The following is an 18,154-nucleotide window of genomic DNA, read 5'->3' on the forward strand; positions in this document are numbered from 1 at the left end:
GGAAGGCGCACGTGGGGGCGCGGGCGGCACGTGGCGCCCGGTGCTCCCGCCCCGCGCCCGGGCATGGAGCGGCGGCGCGCGCCCGCCGCCCCCCCCCGGTACGGGCGGCGCCGGTTCTGGGACGAGCTGTACCGGCGGGAGGGCGCCGAGACCTGCGAGTGGCTGGGGAGGCTCTCCCGGTTTCTCCCGCAGCTGGAGCCCGAGCTGCGCCCCGGTGACCGCATCCTCGTCCTCGGTACGTGCCCCATGCCCGGCGTGCCCGGTGGAGGGCGGGCGGGCGGGGCTCGGGGTCCCGCTGGTGGATGCGCTGGCGCTAGCCGCCAGGGGGCGGTGTGGCAGCGGGCCGGTACCGGGAGCTGCGCCCAGCCCGGCCCGGCGGGGTGGCCCCAGTGCCGGAGGTGCTGGCGGGTATAACTGCTCCGTAATCCCACCTGCGGTCTGATCCGATGGCGGGATTAAGCGGGTGTAATCACCGATCCTGTTAGCGGATCAGCCGCTGCCAGCTGCGCTTAATAGCCCCCAAATCCGCCCCCCTTCCCGGGATCCCCCTCGGCCCCTCCGGTGAGCGGCCGAGCCCCGGTGGAGCGGGTCCGAGGGGAGGGCTTGGTAGTGGGGCTCTTCCCCTGTCTCCCCGTGTCCCGCTGAGGCACCAGTTCTTCCATCCCTCTCGCCATCGAATCCGGTTAACCCCCCCCCGCCGAAGTTCCTTGATTTCCCACTGGAGTTACCCCGCAGGCTCTTGGGATCGCAGCCGGCTCCTGCCCCACAGCACTGCGGGAGGAATAACTGGGGACGCCCCTGCCTCTTTCCTGCCTCCAGTCTCCCCACACCTCCCACCCAAGGTGAGGGGATCGGGTGTGCAGGGCTGCCCCAGGATAGGAGCCCAAAGCAGCCATCTGGCAGGACAGGAGTAATTAGTGACTCGTCCAACACTCACTAGCTGGCATCAAAGACATGACCTGCCCCTGTCCAGCAGCCCCAGCCCACCCATACCCTCCCCTGGACCACGGGAACAGAGTTGGGGTGCCAGCACTCCCACGGGCACCCCGAGCCCTGTGTGAGCTGTGCCCCACACAGGCTGTGGCAACAGCGCCCTGAGCCACGACCTGTACGAGCTGGGCTACACCGACGTCACCAGCATCGACTTCTCGGCCGCCTGCATCGCGGCCATGCGCGCCCGCTACGCCCGCTGCCCCGGCCTGCGCTGGGCCGTCATGGACATCCGCGCCCTCACCTTCCCCGACGCCTCCTTCGACGTGGTGCTGGAGAAGGGCACCCTCGACGTGCTCATGGTGGAGGAAACCGACCCCTGGCATGTCTCGCCCCAGGCAGCCGCCGCGATGCACCGGGTGCTGGCAGAGGTATGGGGTGGGGGGACCTGAGGAGGGGTGCAGAGGGTGGACCCCATCCCCGTTCGGGCTGGGGGAAGGTGCTGAGTGCCTGCTCACCACCCTGCTTCCCTGTGGGTGCCCCAGCCGGTGTTTCTGTCCTCCCAGCCGGTGCTGCCCCTCGGCTGTGTTGCAGGGGGGCACCTGGGGAGCTCCCAGCACTCCTGGGGGTGGGAGATTGCCCCCTCTTACAGCCCATCATCTACTCCCCAAGAAGGTGGATGGAACAGGATGTGTCCCTGGCTCCTGCTGGGGGACTGGATGACCCCTGTCTTTATTTGCATGCTAAATACAAAGAGTTGGCCGGAAAAATGGGCCCCATGCTAGTGTGGGTGGCTGTAGGGGACCCAGGGGGACACACCGAGGTGGCCCTGCCTGCCCAGGGCAAGGTGATGACCGTGGGGCTGTGAGAGCTCTGGCCCCCCCGCACACCCCGCCCCAGCTTCGATCGCCTTAGCCGGGGTCCCCATCATCTGGTCTGGTGTTGCTATGGCAACTCCCATCAGCATCGACAGGGCCGTGGCGTTGCCACGGGGACGGGTGATGCCTCGGGGCCCTGTTAATTGGCGGTGGCGGGACCGGATTGAACCTGTCCTGGCGCGGGGGTGCGGGTCCTGGCAGACTCTCCCACCCTGCGGGAATAACTGCCAGGATAATTAATTGCTGCACCTCCCTGGCACCCTGGAGTTTCAGGCACGGGGTGCTGGGAGGGTGTTCATGGCTGTTGACAACCCTCCCAATCCTCTCTTGCCTGGCTGAGCCTGGGAGGGAGTGCAACCCCCGTCAGGGCAGTGGGGCTGTGCTTGCTATCCGTGCCCTGCCCTCCTTGCCAGCGCTGCTTCCTGTCCTTGTCATTTTGCCAAACGGCAGGGATTTAATTTTCCCTTTTTTTTCGCTTTCTAATCCTCTGCTCAATCCCTGCCCTCCCCCAGCATTGCTGGGTACCAGCTTCCACCCGCAGCTGGTCCCTGCTGTCCTCATCCCCAGGGGGATTCACTGGGTGTTCCCACTTGCTCCCTGTTTTGGAGGTCCCTTCAGAGGGGTCTGTCCGTCGTACCTCCCTTCCCACCCCCATCCCTTCACTGGGGGATTTCACAGCCTCTGTCTTCCTCTCCCCGGGGGCATGTTAGAACCTGAAAATCCACCCTGCCTGTGGGGACACCCCAGGGATGCCCTGTCCCATCGAGCTGGGGACAGCGGGTGTGGCGGGAGCAAGGAGCGGCCCCCTCGGCCCCCCTGCTCCAGCTGACGGATGGGAAGGTTTCCTGCACTCGTCTCCAAGCAACGGCCATTATTGCTCTATTAACGAGGGATGGATGTGGACATGTGGGATGCCTCGCTCAGTTCCAGCCAGAGATCCCTGTCTGCTCCCACCTCCGGGGACCCCCCTCCCTGCCCATCTCTTGGGAAGCTGTGGGGTCTTCCCAGCACAGATTTTCAGGCGCTTAGCAGGGAGGGATACTGAGCCAGGTGCCCATAGAGGGATGTAGGGAACTGCCTTCCCCTTTTCCTGGCCAAAACCGGTAGGGTTTGGTTTAAAAGCCACCGCCGCAGCAGGGGAGGGCACGCAGGCTGCCTGTCCCCTCCACTGGCCCCAGCCAGAGCTCCCCAGCTGGAGCTTCCCAGCTGGATTAAACCAGAGCTTGGGAAACCCCCCAGTTGGCCTCCAGCCCTGTCCCCTGCATTGGTGACTCTCTGCCCTTGCCGGGGGGGGGGCTGGGGGTGTCCCTGCCTGGGGCAGGGTGCCGGGGAGGGGGCTGGATGCCCGCCCGCCCCGGGCATTGCCTTTGCATGCCGAGCACGCGGGCGCTGGCCGTAAAAGCCTTTTGACATTGGATAAAGCCAAGCAGGAAAATTGATGTTCTTTTCCATCCTGTTAGCGGGGCTTAATTCCAGCAGGGAGAAAATGGTGATTAAAAGGGTTGAGTCCTTTCCCATCAAACACCCCCCGCATCCCCCTCTGATTCTGGGTGTTGGTGGTAGTACTGGGTGGTCTGAGGAGGGGTGGGTGGGATGGGTGTCCCATGCTGTGCTTGTGGGGGCCCTGTGCTCAAAAGGGTGAAGCTTTCCCATGCCAGGGTTGGGTCTCTATCGTGTCTGCTGTGGGTGGGAGTGAAGAGTTTTGGGGTGCAGGGAGAGGTGGAGCATGAGGATCCCTGTTCCTGATTGCCCCACCCTGTTGCTGGTCTGGGGACAGGTCAGAACCGGGGTGTCTCTTGGGGGGGTCAAGGTTAGGACAAGAGGTTTTGGGGTGTGATGGGAAAGGCTGGGAGGGGTGTTTGGCAGATGGTGATGGGGTCCCTGGGAACGGAGCCAAAGCAGTGAACCTCACTGTGTTCCCCCACCCCATCCTGGGGCTTTTCCTGATGCAGGTGAGCCGGGTGCTGCGCCCGGAGGGCTGCTTCATCTCCATCACTTTCGCCCAGCCCCACTTCCGCAAGCCCCACTATGCCCAGGAGGCCTTTGGCTGGTCCCTGCGCCACGCTGCCTGCGGGGACGGGGACGCCGGTGCCTTCCACTACTTCCTGTACGTCATGCGCAAGGGGCAGCCCCTGGAGCCCCGGGACGTGGCCTTGGGGCGCCGCCTGCACCAGCCCACCCCGGCCCCCGCCCCGCCGCCGGCCCCCGCCCCCCCGGATGACGACGAGGACTATCTCCTCGCCATCCAGCTGTGACCCAGGGGCTTGCCTGCCTGCCCCCACCCAATAAAGCCTTAAGATGCTCCATCCTCACAGGTGGGAGACAGGGAACCGGTGCATCCCCCTGCGAGCTGCCCAGTGGTGTGGGTGATGGAAGGAAAGAGGGGGATGCTTGGCCTCCTCCGGGGGCACAGGGATGCTCTGGTGATTCTGTGCCCCCTCCCTGGCCTTTCCTTGCTGAGCTGGAGAGCAGCCAGGACTCCAGGCTTTGCAGCCAGTAATGAAACCAAATCAGGTTTAATTTCACCCATCCATCTTGCAGGGAGTGGCTCCCTGTCCCCCATCCCTTCCCCTTGGCACGGACAGCCAGGCTGAGGGCAGAATGGGGGTGCTGGCACTGGCTATGGGGAGCAGGATTGGAGGTGCCCACTGGGCCACCCCCGTCCACCCCCCCCCCACTCCATCCTGCACCAGGACCTGGCCCTGGGGGTGTGTAAGGGCACCTTGTCTTTGTCACCCCCCAAGTAGCGGGGGGTCCAGGCTGGAATGTGCCAGCATGGGGCAGGGGTTGCCACAGGGCAGGAAGGGCAGCATATCTGCTTCTTTCCCCATCCATCCCCACTCCTGCTTGTGGTGACAATCCCAGCGTGCTGCACACGCCTGGCCCGTGTCACCCTGTGCCTGGGGCCAGCAGCACGGTGACATGTGTGTGCCAGGGTGGGTGACTGGGCCACTGCATGCTGGCGGGACTGGCTGCATGTGTGTGCTGGTGTGGCAGGTGCATGTGTGCCACTGGCAGTGTCCCCAGAGGCTCTTTGGGCACCAACTCCCCCTGGAGTAGGCAAAAGGGACCCCTCCTGGGTGGTGACAGCACAGAGGTGCGAGCTGCTGGGCTGCTATTTCGGGCAGAAGGTGTAAGTGGGTCAGCCAGCGGCTCCCCCTGCACCAGGAGCCAGCAAAGGGCTCCGGGGTCAGCCCCCATCCTGGCCATGCCACCCCATCCCACAGGTACCCCAAAAACCAGCTGGCATGAGGAAGGGACAGAAAGGAGCAGGCGACTGCCGGCTTCACCTGGGTACATGAATGTATTTTATTCATTGCATTTCGTTCACCAGTACAGTGAAAAATGGCATTTAAATTTACAATGGATCATTCGTAGAACATCATGACACAAGTATCTTTTTTTTCTTTTTTTTTCTTTTTTTCCTCAGTTTTTTTTTTTGGTTTTTTTTTTTTTTTTTTTTTGCGTCGTTGTCTCCATAAATGCCACTCGTAGGTTATTGAAAAAGATGACAAGTTTCTCATGCACATCAGAACCCCCCGAGAAGCTTCTTAAAAAATAAAATTAAATTAAAGTATAAAATTAAAAACAACGACTCAGGCCGGTCCCTGCCCTCCCCACTCTCCCCCGACCCCACCACCCTCAAGCGAGGGGCAGTGCTGGGACCCCCCCTGGCACCTGCAGCTGGCCCCGGTGGGCTCTGCCCCGGTGCTGCCGGGAAGGAACTGCAGCGGCCGGTGATGCTGCCAAACCCTCCGGTGCTCCTGCTGCCTGCCAGCGGGGGGTCGGGCCAGGGGTCTCTGCTCCCCTCCCTCCTCCTGTGGCTTTCCTCATGCTCCCTCCATCACTCTCGCCCCCCCTTCAATTTTTGCCCTCGTTTTTTTCTTCTTTTTTTGTCTTTTTTTTTCTTATGGAAAAAAATATGAACCTTTTTTTTTTGTTGGTTGGTTGGTTGTTTTCGTTTGTTTTCTCGATGCAGTTACTTTGACATCTCAACGTCAGCAGATCGTTTTTAACAAAGATTCGGATATAAAAATACAAATATGAGGAGTTTCTGTTTAAAAAGAAGCGTGCCGGAGTGGTGGGGCTGACCCTCGGCCCCCGGGCCGGCCGCCCGGGCCACCAAGCTCATGCAAAAAACGATGGAGCAAAAAATGTCTCTGGACAGCAGCGCTCCCCCCCCCGCTCGTGGGGCCGGGTGGCCCCGGATTTCGGGGACCCTCCGCCAAGGAGGATTGGGGGGATGCGCCGCGGAGCAGGGGGCTGGACCCCTTCCCCGGGGAAGGGGGTCTTCACCCAGGGTGGGGGGCTCGGCGGTTTGTCCCGGCCCCGGGGGAGGCGGAGGGGTAAAGTGCATGGCTCGGGGGGGGGGGTGGTGGTAGCTGCAGGGCCCCCCCACGGGCCGGGGGGGGCAGCGGGCATGGCCTCCCCCTCCTCGTCGGCGGTCCAGCCAGCATGTGGGGCGGCGGGCTGGAGCGGGGCTCGGCCGGCGGGTCCTGGCGGCGGGTCCCGGCTTACACCCCCGGCGGCGACTTCTCCGTCATGCCCTTGAGCACCTCGTCTATCCGGTCATCCTCGATCACCACTGCGGGGACAGGGGGGGGCGCGTGGGCGAGGGGACGCGACAGCCTCTGCCCCTCTATCTCGTCTCTCACCCCTTTCAGGCTCCAGGTGTGCCCCCGGGTGCTGGGCAGCGGGGCAAAGGGGGTTCAGGTGGGTAGAGTCGGGATGAGGGATGGGGAATCACCCCCCTGCCCGACTTGGGTAGGGGCAGCATCCCCCCTGCAGCCAGCTGGCTGCCTCTGGATGGGTGATTAGGGAAGGGGGGGGGGCAGGAATAGACCAGGAAGGACCCCCCCCCTCCTCTCTGCGGCAGGCGCTGATGAGAGCAACAGGACTGGAATGGGTAATGACCCAGCGGGGGGGGCACCGCCTGCTCGGCGGGGGTGGCAGCCAGACCCCCATCAGCATCACCCGCTGCGCAGGACACCCACCCTCACCATCGGCATCACTGGGGGGGGGGGGGCGGACAGCCCCCCACCAGCATGGCGGGCTGCATGAACCCCCATCAGTGTCACCGTGGGGGGCTGGAGAGCCCCTCGTCATGTCACCTTCCAGAGAGACCCCCCTCAGCATCACCCACTGGGCAGCCCCCTCCCCAGCAGCAGCAGCGGTGGGAGGCTGGACAGACCCCCATTAGCATCACCAGGGAGCTACACGCACACGGACACCTTCCCCTACCCCACACCATGACCACCTGGGCAGCTACCTCCCATCAACATCACTCTGGGGGTGGAGGGCAGACCCCCACCCCAATATCACTAGTGGGGGGGGGTTCAGTAATCCCTCCCATCACCCTCCTGGGGGTGGATTAACCAGACCAGAATCACTGGGAGAGCAGATGGACCCCCCAACAAGACCGAAGGAGAACCATTCCCCATCAGCCCGGGGGTGATGCTAGACCCAGCCTCCAACACTGCAAAAGGGGGCAGTGGAGCAGGCAGCGCTCACCCCCGTGGGGCTGGGGTGTGTTGGAGCTGGGGGGGAACTCTCCCCTCCCTCATCCCTGCAGGATAAGGAGGGGTGTTTGCCTATGGAGGACCCCCAAGCAGGTGGGATGGGGGCTGCAGGAAAAGGGGGGGTATTTTTAAGGGTCCCCAAGGCATTAGGAAGGATCAATGGTGACATATCAGGGTGCAGGAAGGAGAGGGGGGCAGTTCTTTGGGTCCTGATGGAAGCAGGGGAGATGCTGCTGGTGTCTCTGCAGCAGGAGGTGAAGTACAGAGGGGCAGGATACAGCTGGGCTCATGAAGTCCTGGGGGGGCAGTAAAGTGGGGGGGATTTGCTGATCAGCATGGCCAAAGGCTGCTGGTGGTCTCTGCGGCAGGCAGAAACGTGAAGGGACAGAGGTTCAGGGGGCAAGGAGTGCTGTTCTGGTGATCCTCGGGTACAGGCTTGTTTATCCAGAATGAGAAGGGGGCAGTCCCGGGGGATGCTGAGGAGCAGTCCTGAGGGCTCCCAGGGGCACTCATGGACGTGCTGGGGGATAGTCCCGGGGGCAGCCCCAGGGAGGCTGCAGGGTAATCCCAGGGGTAGTCCCGGCATGAGGCGGAGGCTGTTGCAGGGCAGCACTGGGGGAACAGCGTGGTGTCTGGAACAGGAGATGGGGGAGACTGTGGTTCTGGGGGCGGGTGTCAGTCACGGAAATGGGGAGTCTCAGGGTTGTCGGGGGACAGTGCTGGAGCTGATGTAGGGCAGAGATGGAGATTCTGGGGATGCTGGCGGCGGTGCCAGGGGTGGCAGGGGACAGTGCTGGGGATGCAAGGCAGAGCCAGGAGTCGCAGGAATGCAGTGGGGCAGTGCTGGGGATGTTGCAGGGCAGAGACAGGGGTTGCCATGGGGCAGAACTGGGAATGCAAAGGCAGAATCGGGAGTCTAGGGATCTCGTGAGGCGATATTGGGGGTGCCGGGAATGCCGGGGAAGCAAGGGCAGAATCCTGGATCCTGGGGTTGCTATGGGAAGGTGCTGGGGATGCAAGGGCCAGTGCCGGGGATGCCGGGGGGCAGTGCCAGGGATGCTGCAGGGCAGATCCGGGGACGCTGCAGGGCAGATCTGGAGATACTGCAGGGCAGAGCGGGGATTCCAGGGCAGAGCCGGGAATGCAAGGACAGATGCGGGGGTCGCAGGGATGCGGTGGGGCAGCGTCAGGGATGCAGGAGGCAGTGCCGGGGACGTTGCAGGACAGATGTGGGGGTTCCGAGGATGCCGTGGGGCAGTGCCGGGGACGCAGGAGTCAGCACCAGGGATAAAAGGACAGATCCGGGGGTCTCGGGGATGCCGTGGGGCAGTGTCGGGGATGCAGGAGTCAGCACCAGGGATGCCGGGGATGCTGCAGGGCAGATCCGAGGGTCCCAGGACAAACCCGAGGATGCTGAAGGGCAGATGCGGGGGTCCCGGGGAAGCGGAGGGGCTGAGGTGGGGTTGGGGGGCAGAGGCGGGGGTCGGCGGTACCTCTCTTGGCGCGGCCGATCTGTCCCAGCTTGGGGGGCCGCTTGCCCTGGTTGCCCCCGAAGAAGGCGTTGGTGTCCTGCAGGCGGCAGCTGAAGGGCAGCTCCCCCGCCTCGGGCTCGGCGCCGTAGCGGCCCACCTTGTCCTCGCCGTAGGGCAGCACCTGCGACATGGCGGGGCCGAGCGGGCCGAGCCGCGCCGCGCCGAGCCGGGAGCCGGTCTGCGGCGGCGGCGGCGGCGGCGGGGAGGAAACCCGGGCGGAAGGATGAAGTCATGCATCCGGGGGGAGCGGGGACCCCCCCGGCGGGGGGCGGCTCCGGAGCGCCGCGGCCCGGCCCGGCCCGGACAGGACAGGGACGGGGGACCCCCAGGGCCGGTGTCCGGGGACCGCCCGCTCGGGATGGGGACCCGACCACGCCACCGCCCCGGCCCCTGCCGCGGCCCCAGAGCGCAGTGCTCCCCCCGGCACAGCCTGTCCGAGGCGGCCGCCTCTACTCGGGGGTGCCCTCAACTCGGGTGCCTCTACTCGGGGGTGCCCCTGTGGAGGGGGAACCCTTGTCACAGCCGGGTGCCACCGGGTCAGACAGTTGAGGACCACCAGACACAGCTGGGCCCTCCAGAGGTGGGAGGCATGCAGAGGTGACCAAACAGACTCCCAACACCCTGCTCCAGTCCCCCAGCACCCCACAGACCAGAAAGCTCAACCCTCAGGATTCCAGGCCAGCTCCCACCCTGAGTCTACCTCAGCCCCTCACTTGTGTCCCTTGCCCAGCACCCATCCAGACACCCACTCCTGTAGCCCCATTCAGCGCTGGGATTCCCCCTTGGAGCCACGCCAGTCCTGCCTCAACCCCTGCCAGTCCTCTTGGCCCCCACGAGTTCGTGTGTTTGTAAACATCCTCCCATTCTGTATCTTTGCAGGAATGAGGGGCGCACAGGTGTAAATCTGCAGGTATCTGTAAGTGTGGCCGCATGGGGACTGTGCCCTGGGACACCCCTTGTCCCACTGACCCTTCCCTGGGGGCTCTCTGTGGAAAAGGGGAAGGGCTATCCCCTGTGGGGACCTGCAATGGGGCAGAAAGGGGTGATCCCAATGTCCCTCCAGAGCCCCATTTGTATCTACACACCTCTACCCCAGACCCACCCTGGATCTTTCCTCCTACATTGTTGACTGCCAAGGCAGTGATTACATTAATTGGCATTGGTGGTTCTGAGCAGCCTCACCCAGGACCTCCCCCATTCACGTCACCTGGGGCAGCTGGGAGGCTATTTAAGCTCAGGATAAAGTTGGTGCTTCTTGAGTGAACTGTGGGTACAGCTGTGACCCCTGGATATTGGACTGAGGGTGACAGCAGTAGTGGCTATGGCTGGTTGGAGACAACCATCCTGTCTTGGAGCAGTCTGGTTCCTGCTGTTCCCTCACATCCAGGTCCCACTCCTCATGTTGGGGTCCTGGGTTGCAGCAAAGCCAGATCCCTGAATGGAAATGGCACTTCATTCATGCCAGCCCACAGCCCAGCGAGAATATCTTGAGGGGGTGAGAGTGGTGTTTTCCAGACAGCCCTGTGGTATATCTTGCTGTTCCAGCATCTCCATAGTCAGAGATCCTGTTGAAAGGTGCTGCAGAAGAGCATCAGCTGGGCTGGTGCATGAGGGCAGGCAGGTTCTTCTATTTTGGGAAGGCTCAGCTATGCTTTTACCTTTGTGTCTGGATCTGCAGAATATCGTTCCCTGCTGTCCCCTACCAGAGCCAGGTCGGGACAGTGGTACCTGCTCTCCTGGCAAGGCAATTCTTTTATTCACGCTTTTGCTGGGGAACCAGCTTGAACTTTTTCATGTGAAAGCTTCTGCTCCTGTGAAAAGTGCCTGGGAAAATAGGCAAGAGGCCCACGCTGAGATGTGGCCTGCTTTTCCCGTTGCTGAGCCCACGTGTCACTGCCCGTGGGCAGGGACAGGCAGACCGTGGCACGCGCGGGGCCGGGGGTGAGCGACAAGAGGAGCAGATGGGCTGTGTGGGATGTGAGTGGCACTGGTGCAGCGCTCCAGGAGGGCTTCCAGCCTGGCAGGCTGCTGAGGAGAGGCTGGAAAGGGGTCACCCTGGGAATAGACCCACATATCCCACACCTGTATCTGCAAAATGCCTCTCACCTGCGGGAGCTACTTGACTTGGCTGTGGGGTAGGGGGGAGCTCTGTGGGGCTGCCTGGGATTTGGGGCATGGGAAGGACTGTCTGCCCATCCCAGGCAAGAGGAGAGCTGGATTTGTGCCAGCACAGCTGGGCTGTGGGTGGGACAGGGCAATGCTGTGGCTCTGGGCTCTGCATCTCCTTGGGATGGCTCTAGTCTCTGGTTCCCCAAGGGTGCTGCTTGTCACACATCCCTGAGTAGCAGAGGAAGGTACCAAGGACCTGAATGTGAGTAGGCTGGCAATGGTGTGCATAAGAGACCCCCCTCATCCCCTGGCATTGCATGTAGCATCCCCCCTGGTGAGCCAGATGAGCACCCTCCTTCCTCTGGCTCTCATCCCACCTTCCTTATTCGTCTTTTAGCAGCCACGTAATCTCCTTTCTTGCTTCCTTTGCAGCCTTTTGTCCAACACAAAGCCAACTCTACCGGAAAGAAGAGGCTGTGGGGGTGGGAAGCAGGGTGTTCTTCCTGCCCTGGCTCCTTAAACCTGGGCAGCAGCCCCTGAGCTGGGACACCTTGGGGATGATGCAAGAGCTGGAGGCCAGCCATGCCACCCCCCCGGTGGATATGGAGCTGGGTAGAAGGCACATCATGAGACTCCCAGCTGCAATGGGGCTGGAAGTAGAGGTTGTGCTGCATTGCCCACACTTGGGCCATGCTGGGAGCTCACCAGTCCCTGCCATGCCCTAGCTCCACACCTGGATACTGCTCCTGAGCCCTGCAGCCTTGTGGGAATTCGAGTGACTAGTCCAGGTGCTGTGATGGAGGTGAGAGCTTTTCCTGCAGTCACTGATGGTTCAAGTTGTTTTTTGGTGGAAAATCACCCTGTGTGTGTGCAAGTGGCTTGGTGGAGCACGTCCTGCCCATGTTCTGCAGGGACCCCAGGCAGCTAGAGCTGGGAACCACCAGGCACTCCCAACCAGTCCAAGGCCTGGCAGGAATGGGGTTGGTGTCCTCGCAGGCAGTGACTGGATGTCAGGGAGCTGAAAGGAGGCAGGAGGCATCAGCCACAGGACCCAGGGCTTTCCCTGCTGCACGTCTGGGAGGTAGTGCTATCACCTGGGACTGGTGCCACAGAGCTGGGGGCTGCCAAGGCATGCCAGGAGGCCAGTGCGGGTGCCTCCATCTGTGTTGCTTCTAGCCCTGCCAAGAAACGTGAAATGGCACTTCTGTTTCACAGCAGTGGCAGCCACTGGGGGCCTCACTGAGCGCCTGCTGTTGGCGCTGATGCTCTCCCTGAGTCCCCATCCCAGCAGGACCGACTATGTCGCTGGTAAGGCTGGGGATGTGCCTGTCCCTGGCTGTTGCTGCTGGCTCTCAGTAGCCACAGTCCAGATGGGGATGCCACTTTGTGCGCTGCTTGTGCCACAATCCAGGTGTTTTGGGGGAGCAGAGACACACACTGGGCTGGGTACAGGCAGTGGGGATGACCTTGTGAGGTGATGGTTGTGGTAAAAACTGTCACCACAGGGCAGATGTTGAAGGACAGGTGTCCTTCTTGGCAGCTGTCCTGTGGGTGAGCCCAGGACAAGTGTGCAGGAGTGGCATGCTCCTCATCTTCTGCTGTTCCTGCAGCTGCTGCTGTGGGAAGATCGGGCTGTCCCTGGAGGGACAGTGTCTCCCCCAGGGAAGAAAGACAGGTTGTCATTACTGAGATGAGTTTGTCTGTCTCTGTGCACAGCCTAGGAGATGCCCTGTCAGGGCAGGTGGAAGGAGGATGGCGCTGTCCTCATTCCTCACATGAGCTGCCTAGGACACAGCTGTGATCCTGGCATTTGAGCAGATGGAGCACCCCCAGCACACTGCCTGGGGCAGGGGCTTCATGGAGGGTCCCCTGCCGAGACCCGGGGCTGAAGGGACGAGCAGGAAGCCGGGGTAGCCAACCCTTCTGGGCAAACAGCCCTGCTGGGGTGTGAGGCTCCATCCTCGCCTGTCACCACATATCTGGTCACCATGACAACAGACAGGGAGGCAGGCAGAGCGGGCTGGCAGCCCTGGGGGGAGCGGGTGGAGGCCACGGGCATGGGCTGGCACACAGGGGCACCCTGTGGGTGTGAGGAGGCAGCTGTCAGGATGTGTGGCCTGTGGGACACAGAGGGAGGCTGGGCAGTGCTCAGCCCAGGCACTGTGAGCTCCCCACTGTCCTGCCCCTGACCAAATACCCATGAGAGGCACACAGCATTTGTCTGGGGATGTGGGCACTGCAGCGTGGCCGGGCAGCCCCTGTGCCAGCCCCTGTGCCAGCCTGTGCCATGGGTTTGGCACAGCAAGCTCTGGCTTGTGGCAAGCTGAGGGGGTGAGTCATGCTGCTGCCCAGAGCCATGCCAGGCAGGACTGGCAGCTGGGTCTGCAGCCAGGCCACTGCTGGGCTAGTGCCCTCCTGGGAGTGGCAGAGACCGGGGTGGGGCTAGAGTAAGGCTATGCCCCAGCACTGGGGGGTGGCAGCCTCCCTCCACAAGGGATGTGTTCCCTGCCCTGGGCACCTTTGGGGGCAGAGGGGAGTGAGGGGATGAAGACCCCTCTCTAATTGTCCTGTCCTTGTCTGGCTGCTGGGCCCTGGGGAACGAGGTGAGCAGTCTCGGGGAGCAGGGGCACCCCCCCCGCCCTCCCCGGCCCACGCGCCCACTCGCGCCAGCAGCTCTTGGCATGCAGAGAGTGTGTTCCTGGCAGCCCGGCCCTCTCCCATCTGGTATTTATCTCCTTCCCGAAATCCCTCCTGCTGCGGGGGGGATGCCCAATGCTGGCGGGGGTGAGAGGGGGAATCTGGGCCCCACTGCTCACTCTGCAGCCCAGGGAAGAGGCTGGGCGGAGAAAAAGGCAAGGTGGGGGAAGAGAACTCCTGCACATATCCCCACCCCAACAAGGCATGTGGGTCCCAGGAGGCCTTATTGGGTCCTCCGGGGCCTCCTGTCTGGTTGTGAGTCCTGGGGGCAACCTTGCCAAGGTACCTTTGCCCCAAGCAAGCTCCCAGCCCAGCTGCAATTGTGGCCACTGCTTTGGGGAGGGGGCACATCATCCCCCTCCAATCCCAACACTGCTGCCTGGCTGACAGTGGCCTGCCAGCACTGTCCCCCACCCCCAAACTCTGGGTGCCCCAAAGCTGCAGGAGCCAGGAGAGCCCGTGGGTTGCCTGGGCAACTGCAGCCAGGCAGTGATGGGGAGCAGTCCAGGGGAGAAGTTGCCATGGAGACCCGAGGAGCACAATCACCTTGGCAACGGTCCTGTGTGTCCTGTCACCCCCCATCCAGGGCTGCATCTGGAGGAGATGCACCTGGGCTCCATTGTGAACCTGGGCCAGCTCCTTGGATGAGGAAGGCGGGGAGGCAGTGGTGCCCACCCCTCCAAGGGGAGAGTCTTGGCTCCCAGCACCCACCCAGCCCCCAGCTTAACGGCGCAAAGGAAGAGGTGAGGCCAAGCTCAGCTCCTTGGCTTTATCACTCCACACACCGCTGCAAGCCATTCCCACACCCGCTCCTGTCCGGAAAGCCGGGTTCAGTGGAGCTGGACACGCGGGCAAGCTCTGTGGCACCCTAAAGCTGTTCTCCCTGCAGAGAGTGACAGAGGGACACAGCTCCCATCTTGGTGATAGAACAGCTGGCAAAGGGACTCATCATTGCCAGTCCCTGGGTGTCCCCAGTGTCATCTGGGCAGTGGCTGTAGGCACACGGATTGGGGTGGCAGGACAAAAGTGGCACCGAGGTCTATCACTGCAGTGGGTTAGGGGGGTTTGGGTCCACTGTGCTTGATGTGTCCCACCAGCCCTGGTCTCACCCTAATAATCCTCCCCATAAATCCACACACTGGGAAAAAACCACAAGGGAGAGTCCTGAGTGGCTTTTGGGAGGTCATGGCTCAGAAAGAGACACAAGTCGAATAGCTGGCAGCCAAAGTAGTGCCCCAGTGTGGGGCTGGGGTCTCAGCTCCTCAGCTCAGTCATTGTGTACATTTTCCCCAAGCCTTCACGTTTATGGGGGGTCCTTCTGGCAGACAAAGGGAGGATGAGAAGGCTGTAATTCCCCTCCTCCCCAGAACAGATTGAAGGGCACACCAAGACCCCTCTCTCCCAAAAGGAATTGCACAGCTGCACATGAGGAGACAGCTGAGATTTCTGCAAGCTCCAGGCTTGGCCCGGTTCACGCTGCCCCTCCCTGGGCACCCCCAGGTGCTCTCAGGCCTGGTAGAGGGGCACTACGCGGTCAATGGGCCCCCGGCAGATGGGGCAGAGGCGGGTGGGCAAGGCTTGGAAGCAGCGGAAGCAGCAGCAGATGTGGCCGCAGCCCAGGAGGACGCACTCGCGGGGCCGCGATAGGCAGACCACGCAGGAGTCCTCGGGCGCCCGGTCACCGCCCTCCTCCCCATCCAGCTCCTTGTCCTCCTGCTGCTGCCTGGGGCGGGAGCGGCGGTAGGCGCGGCACAGGGCGTGCAGGAGGACGGCCAGCCCCGCTGCCGCGCACAGCAACGCTGCCCCCTTCCAGAGCCCGCTGGCCGACTCCAGCTCCGACAGCACCGTCTGCCAGTCCCCCAGGCTCAGGAAAAACTCGCCTCCCTGGGCCGGCGGCTGGAGGTGCAGGGAGCCGTCGGGTTGCAGGGACAACTCCCCGATGCCCGTCAGCCCGGCCCCCACCCGCAGCATCTCCTCTGTCTCCAGGATACCCTTGGGCTTCTCCCCGATCAGGTACTGGCCCAGCAGGTCACGGAAGCCGTGGGATGGCTGCTGGAACCGCTCGTACACCATCTCCAGGGGCAGGCAGACGGCTTGGAGTGGGCTGTCCACACTCACCTGCGTGGCTGCCTCAGGGCCTGGCGAGGCCAGCAGGAAGGGGACTGTGTAGATCTGCTCTGAGAGCACCCGCTCGCTCTCGCTCCTGCAAGCGCAGAGGGTTGGGGTGCAGAGAATCACAGCATCAGTTAGGTTGACTTCTGAGACCATCATGTTCAGCCTATGACTGAATATCAGCCTGTCAACTAGACCATGGCACTAAATGCTATGTCTAGTCTTTCCTCAAACACCTCCAAGGATGTCAACTCCACCACCTCCCTGGTGGTGGTGAAACCTGGTAGTCAAGCCTCCTGCTCCCTGGACAGCTCATTCCAATGTCTAATCATCCTCCATATGAAGTTCTTCCTAATCTCTAACCAAAACCTCCCCTGACACAGCTTGAGGCCATTTCCTCTTGTCTTGTCACTGGTTGCCTGGGAGAAGAGGCTGATCCCCACCTGGATACAGCCTCCTTTCAGGGGGTTGCAGAGAGCAATAAGGCCACCTCAGAGTCTCCTGCAGGCTAAACATCCCCAGCTCCCTCAGCTGCTCCTCATCAGACATGTGCTCCAGCCCTTCACCAGCCCAGCTGCCCTTCTCTGGACCTGCTCCAGCAACTCAATGGCCTTCCTGAGTTGAGTGACCCAGAACTGGACACAGGACTCAAGGTGTAGCCTCACCAGTGCAGGGGATGATCACTGCCCTGTTCCTGCTGGCCACAACACAGAGAAGCTCTGAGCTCTCAGTGCTGAGCTAAGCATAGGGACTAAAGTCTTTAACCAAGTTATTTTCTGCCTCTCAATGGCCCCAGACAATGGGGTCTGGACTCGCTGCTGCAAGCCCCCTCCTGCGGCCCCTTCCCATCACTCACCAGCTCCGGGCCAAGCTGTTCCAGATCAGCCGATGCTCCTTCAGCTGCAGTTTCTGGATCACGCCCTGCAGCCCCTCATGGTAGTGGCTGGTCAGTGCAGCCTGGGCTGGCAGCACTATGCCTACGGACAAGGGATGTGTCACAGCCAAAAGAGGAGATCCTGGCCCTTGTCCCTTGTGCGGGGCCACAGGGTGTCCTTACCTTCCAGGGCAACATAAGGCAGGCACCGCCCCTCAGCTGCAGACACCAGGGCAGGCAAATTGTCATCGACCTGGAGCTTTGGGGCCTCCTGGAAAAGCATGGACTCAGTGTGAGCATGGGCAGGGACGGGGCAGTGAGTAGGCCAAGAATGGCTCTGTGGAGACCTCTGGCCTGCAGGATGTGGCCTGCTCAGATCTGCATGTCATGAAGTCACCAGAGGATGGAGAAGGCTGCAGGCATCAGTGTGTGCACACAAATCAAAGCATGAAGGGCAGCAAGGAAGAGACAGTGCCAGGAAAGGGCATCTAAGAGACAGGGCTACCTGTATGCGTGCCACGACTCTGGATTTCCTCCTGTACAGGTAATAGAAGAGGCCAGAGAAGGCGAGGCTGGAGCCCAGACACAGCAGCTCCCCAGGAGTGATGGGTTTGTCCATGGTGCCAGGCTTGGGCGACAACGCCTGCAAGGTGAGCGTGTTGTCTGGGGAATGGGGCCATGTCACCCATGACAGGGACATCCCACTGCCCCTATTCTGAAGGCAGGGGTGTCCCTGGATCCCTGTCCCCAAAGCGGTGCTTTGTCTCATTGCCCCTGACCCCAAGGCAGAGGTGCTCCTCCAACCCTGTCCCCACGCTCTGCCGCCCCAGGGCCAAGCCCGCCCACAGCGCCAGCGGGGACAGCTCACCTCCAGCACCCACAGGTGCCCGGTACCCGGCTCGACCCTGCATCCCGGGCCCAGCCGGGGCCCAGTCCCGCAAACGGGATCGGGCCGAGGCCCAGCACCCGTGACTCAGCCCGGGGCCTGGCCCAGGCTCCCACCCGGGTCCGGCCCCCCGATCTGTCCCGGCCCTGCCCCCGGCTCGGTCCCGGCCCGGCCCGGCCCCGCCGCCGCGCCCGGCCCCGATGCCCCCGTACCCCCGAGGCGCCCAAGGCCCGGACCCTGGCCCTACCGCGCTTCCTGCTGGGAAATGTAGTCTAGCCCTCGCCGTGAGGCGGCCGCTCTGCCGTAACCGAACTACCCCTCCCAGCGTCCCTCATGCTGAACTACAGTTCCTGACGTGCCCTGCGTCCTCTGCAGGCAGGCAGAACTACGAGTCCCAGCAGCCTTTGCGAGCGCCTCTGTCCGCGGCCGAGGCGTCCCGCGGGGTCCCGGTACCGGGAGTTCGGGAGACCCCGGCGTGGGGCGGGCCCCGGAAGCTCGGAGTGGAGGCTCGGGGCAGGCAGGGAATTCCCTTGGCTCTGAGTCGTCTCCACTAGCCTTGCTGTGTTCTTCCCCACACCTCGCTTCCCTCATTCTGGCGATGTCCACACAGACATGTC

General features: G+C 62.6%; 3 protein-coding genes across 3 annotated transcripts; 1 reads left to right on the forward strand and 2 right to left on the reverse strand.

The window, feature by feature from the left end:
• Positions 1-11: 11 nt before the first annotated feature.
• EEF1AKMT4 (EEF1A lysine methyltransferase 4) lies at positions 12-4,120 on the forward strand. The gene is made up of 3 exons (XM_059855661.1): positions 12-235; positions 1,078-1,361; positions 3,761-4,120. Exons 1-3 carry the CDS (start codon positions 64-66, stop codon positions 4,061-4,063), a joined length of 759 nt encoding a protein of 252 aa, XP_059711644.1. The 5' UTR covers positions 12-63; the 3' UTR covers positions 4,064-4,120.
• Positions 4,121-5,093: 973 nt separating this feature from the next.
• On the reverse strand, positions 5,094-9,071 carry CAMK2N2 (calcium/calmodulin dependent protein kinase II inhibitor 2). Its single transcript, XM_059855662.1, has 2 exons — positions 8,821-9,071; positions 5,094-6,393 (listed from the first exon to the last, which is right to left on the reverse strand). The coding sequence occupies exons 1-2, from the start codon at positions 8,987-8,989 to the stop codon at positions 6,323-6,325; spliced, it is 240 nt and encodes a 79-aa protein (XP_059711645.1). The 5' UTR covers positions 8,990-9,071; the 3' UTR covers positions 5,094-6,322.
• Positions 9,072-14,420: 5,349 nt separating this feature from the next.
• LOC132331821 (mitochondrial ubiquitin ligase activator of nfkb 1-A-like) lies at positions 14,421-17,790 on the reverse strand. The gene is made up of 5 exons (XM_059855660.1): positions 17,750-17,790; positions 17,157-17,294; positions 16,835-16,922; positions 16,634-16,754; positions 14,421-15,868 (listed from the first exon to the last, which is right to left on the reverse strand). Exons 2-5 carry the CDS (start codon positions 17,268-17,270, stop codon positions 15,172-15,174), a joined length of 1,020 nt encoding a protein of 339 aa, XP_059711643.1. The 5' UTR covers positions 17,271-17,294; positions 17,750-17,790; the 3' UTR covers positions 14,421-15,171.
• Between the last annotated feature and the right edge of the window lie 364 nt (positions 17,791-18,154).

This window comes from Haemorhous mexicanus, chromosome 10, assembly GCF_027477595.1.
Source record: "Haemorhous mexicanus isolate bHaeMex1 chromosome 10, bHaeMex1.pri, whole genome shotgun sequence".
NCBI lineage: Eukaryota > Metazoa > Chordata > Aves > Passeriformes > Fringillidae > Haemorhous > Haemorhous mexicanus.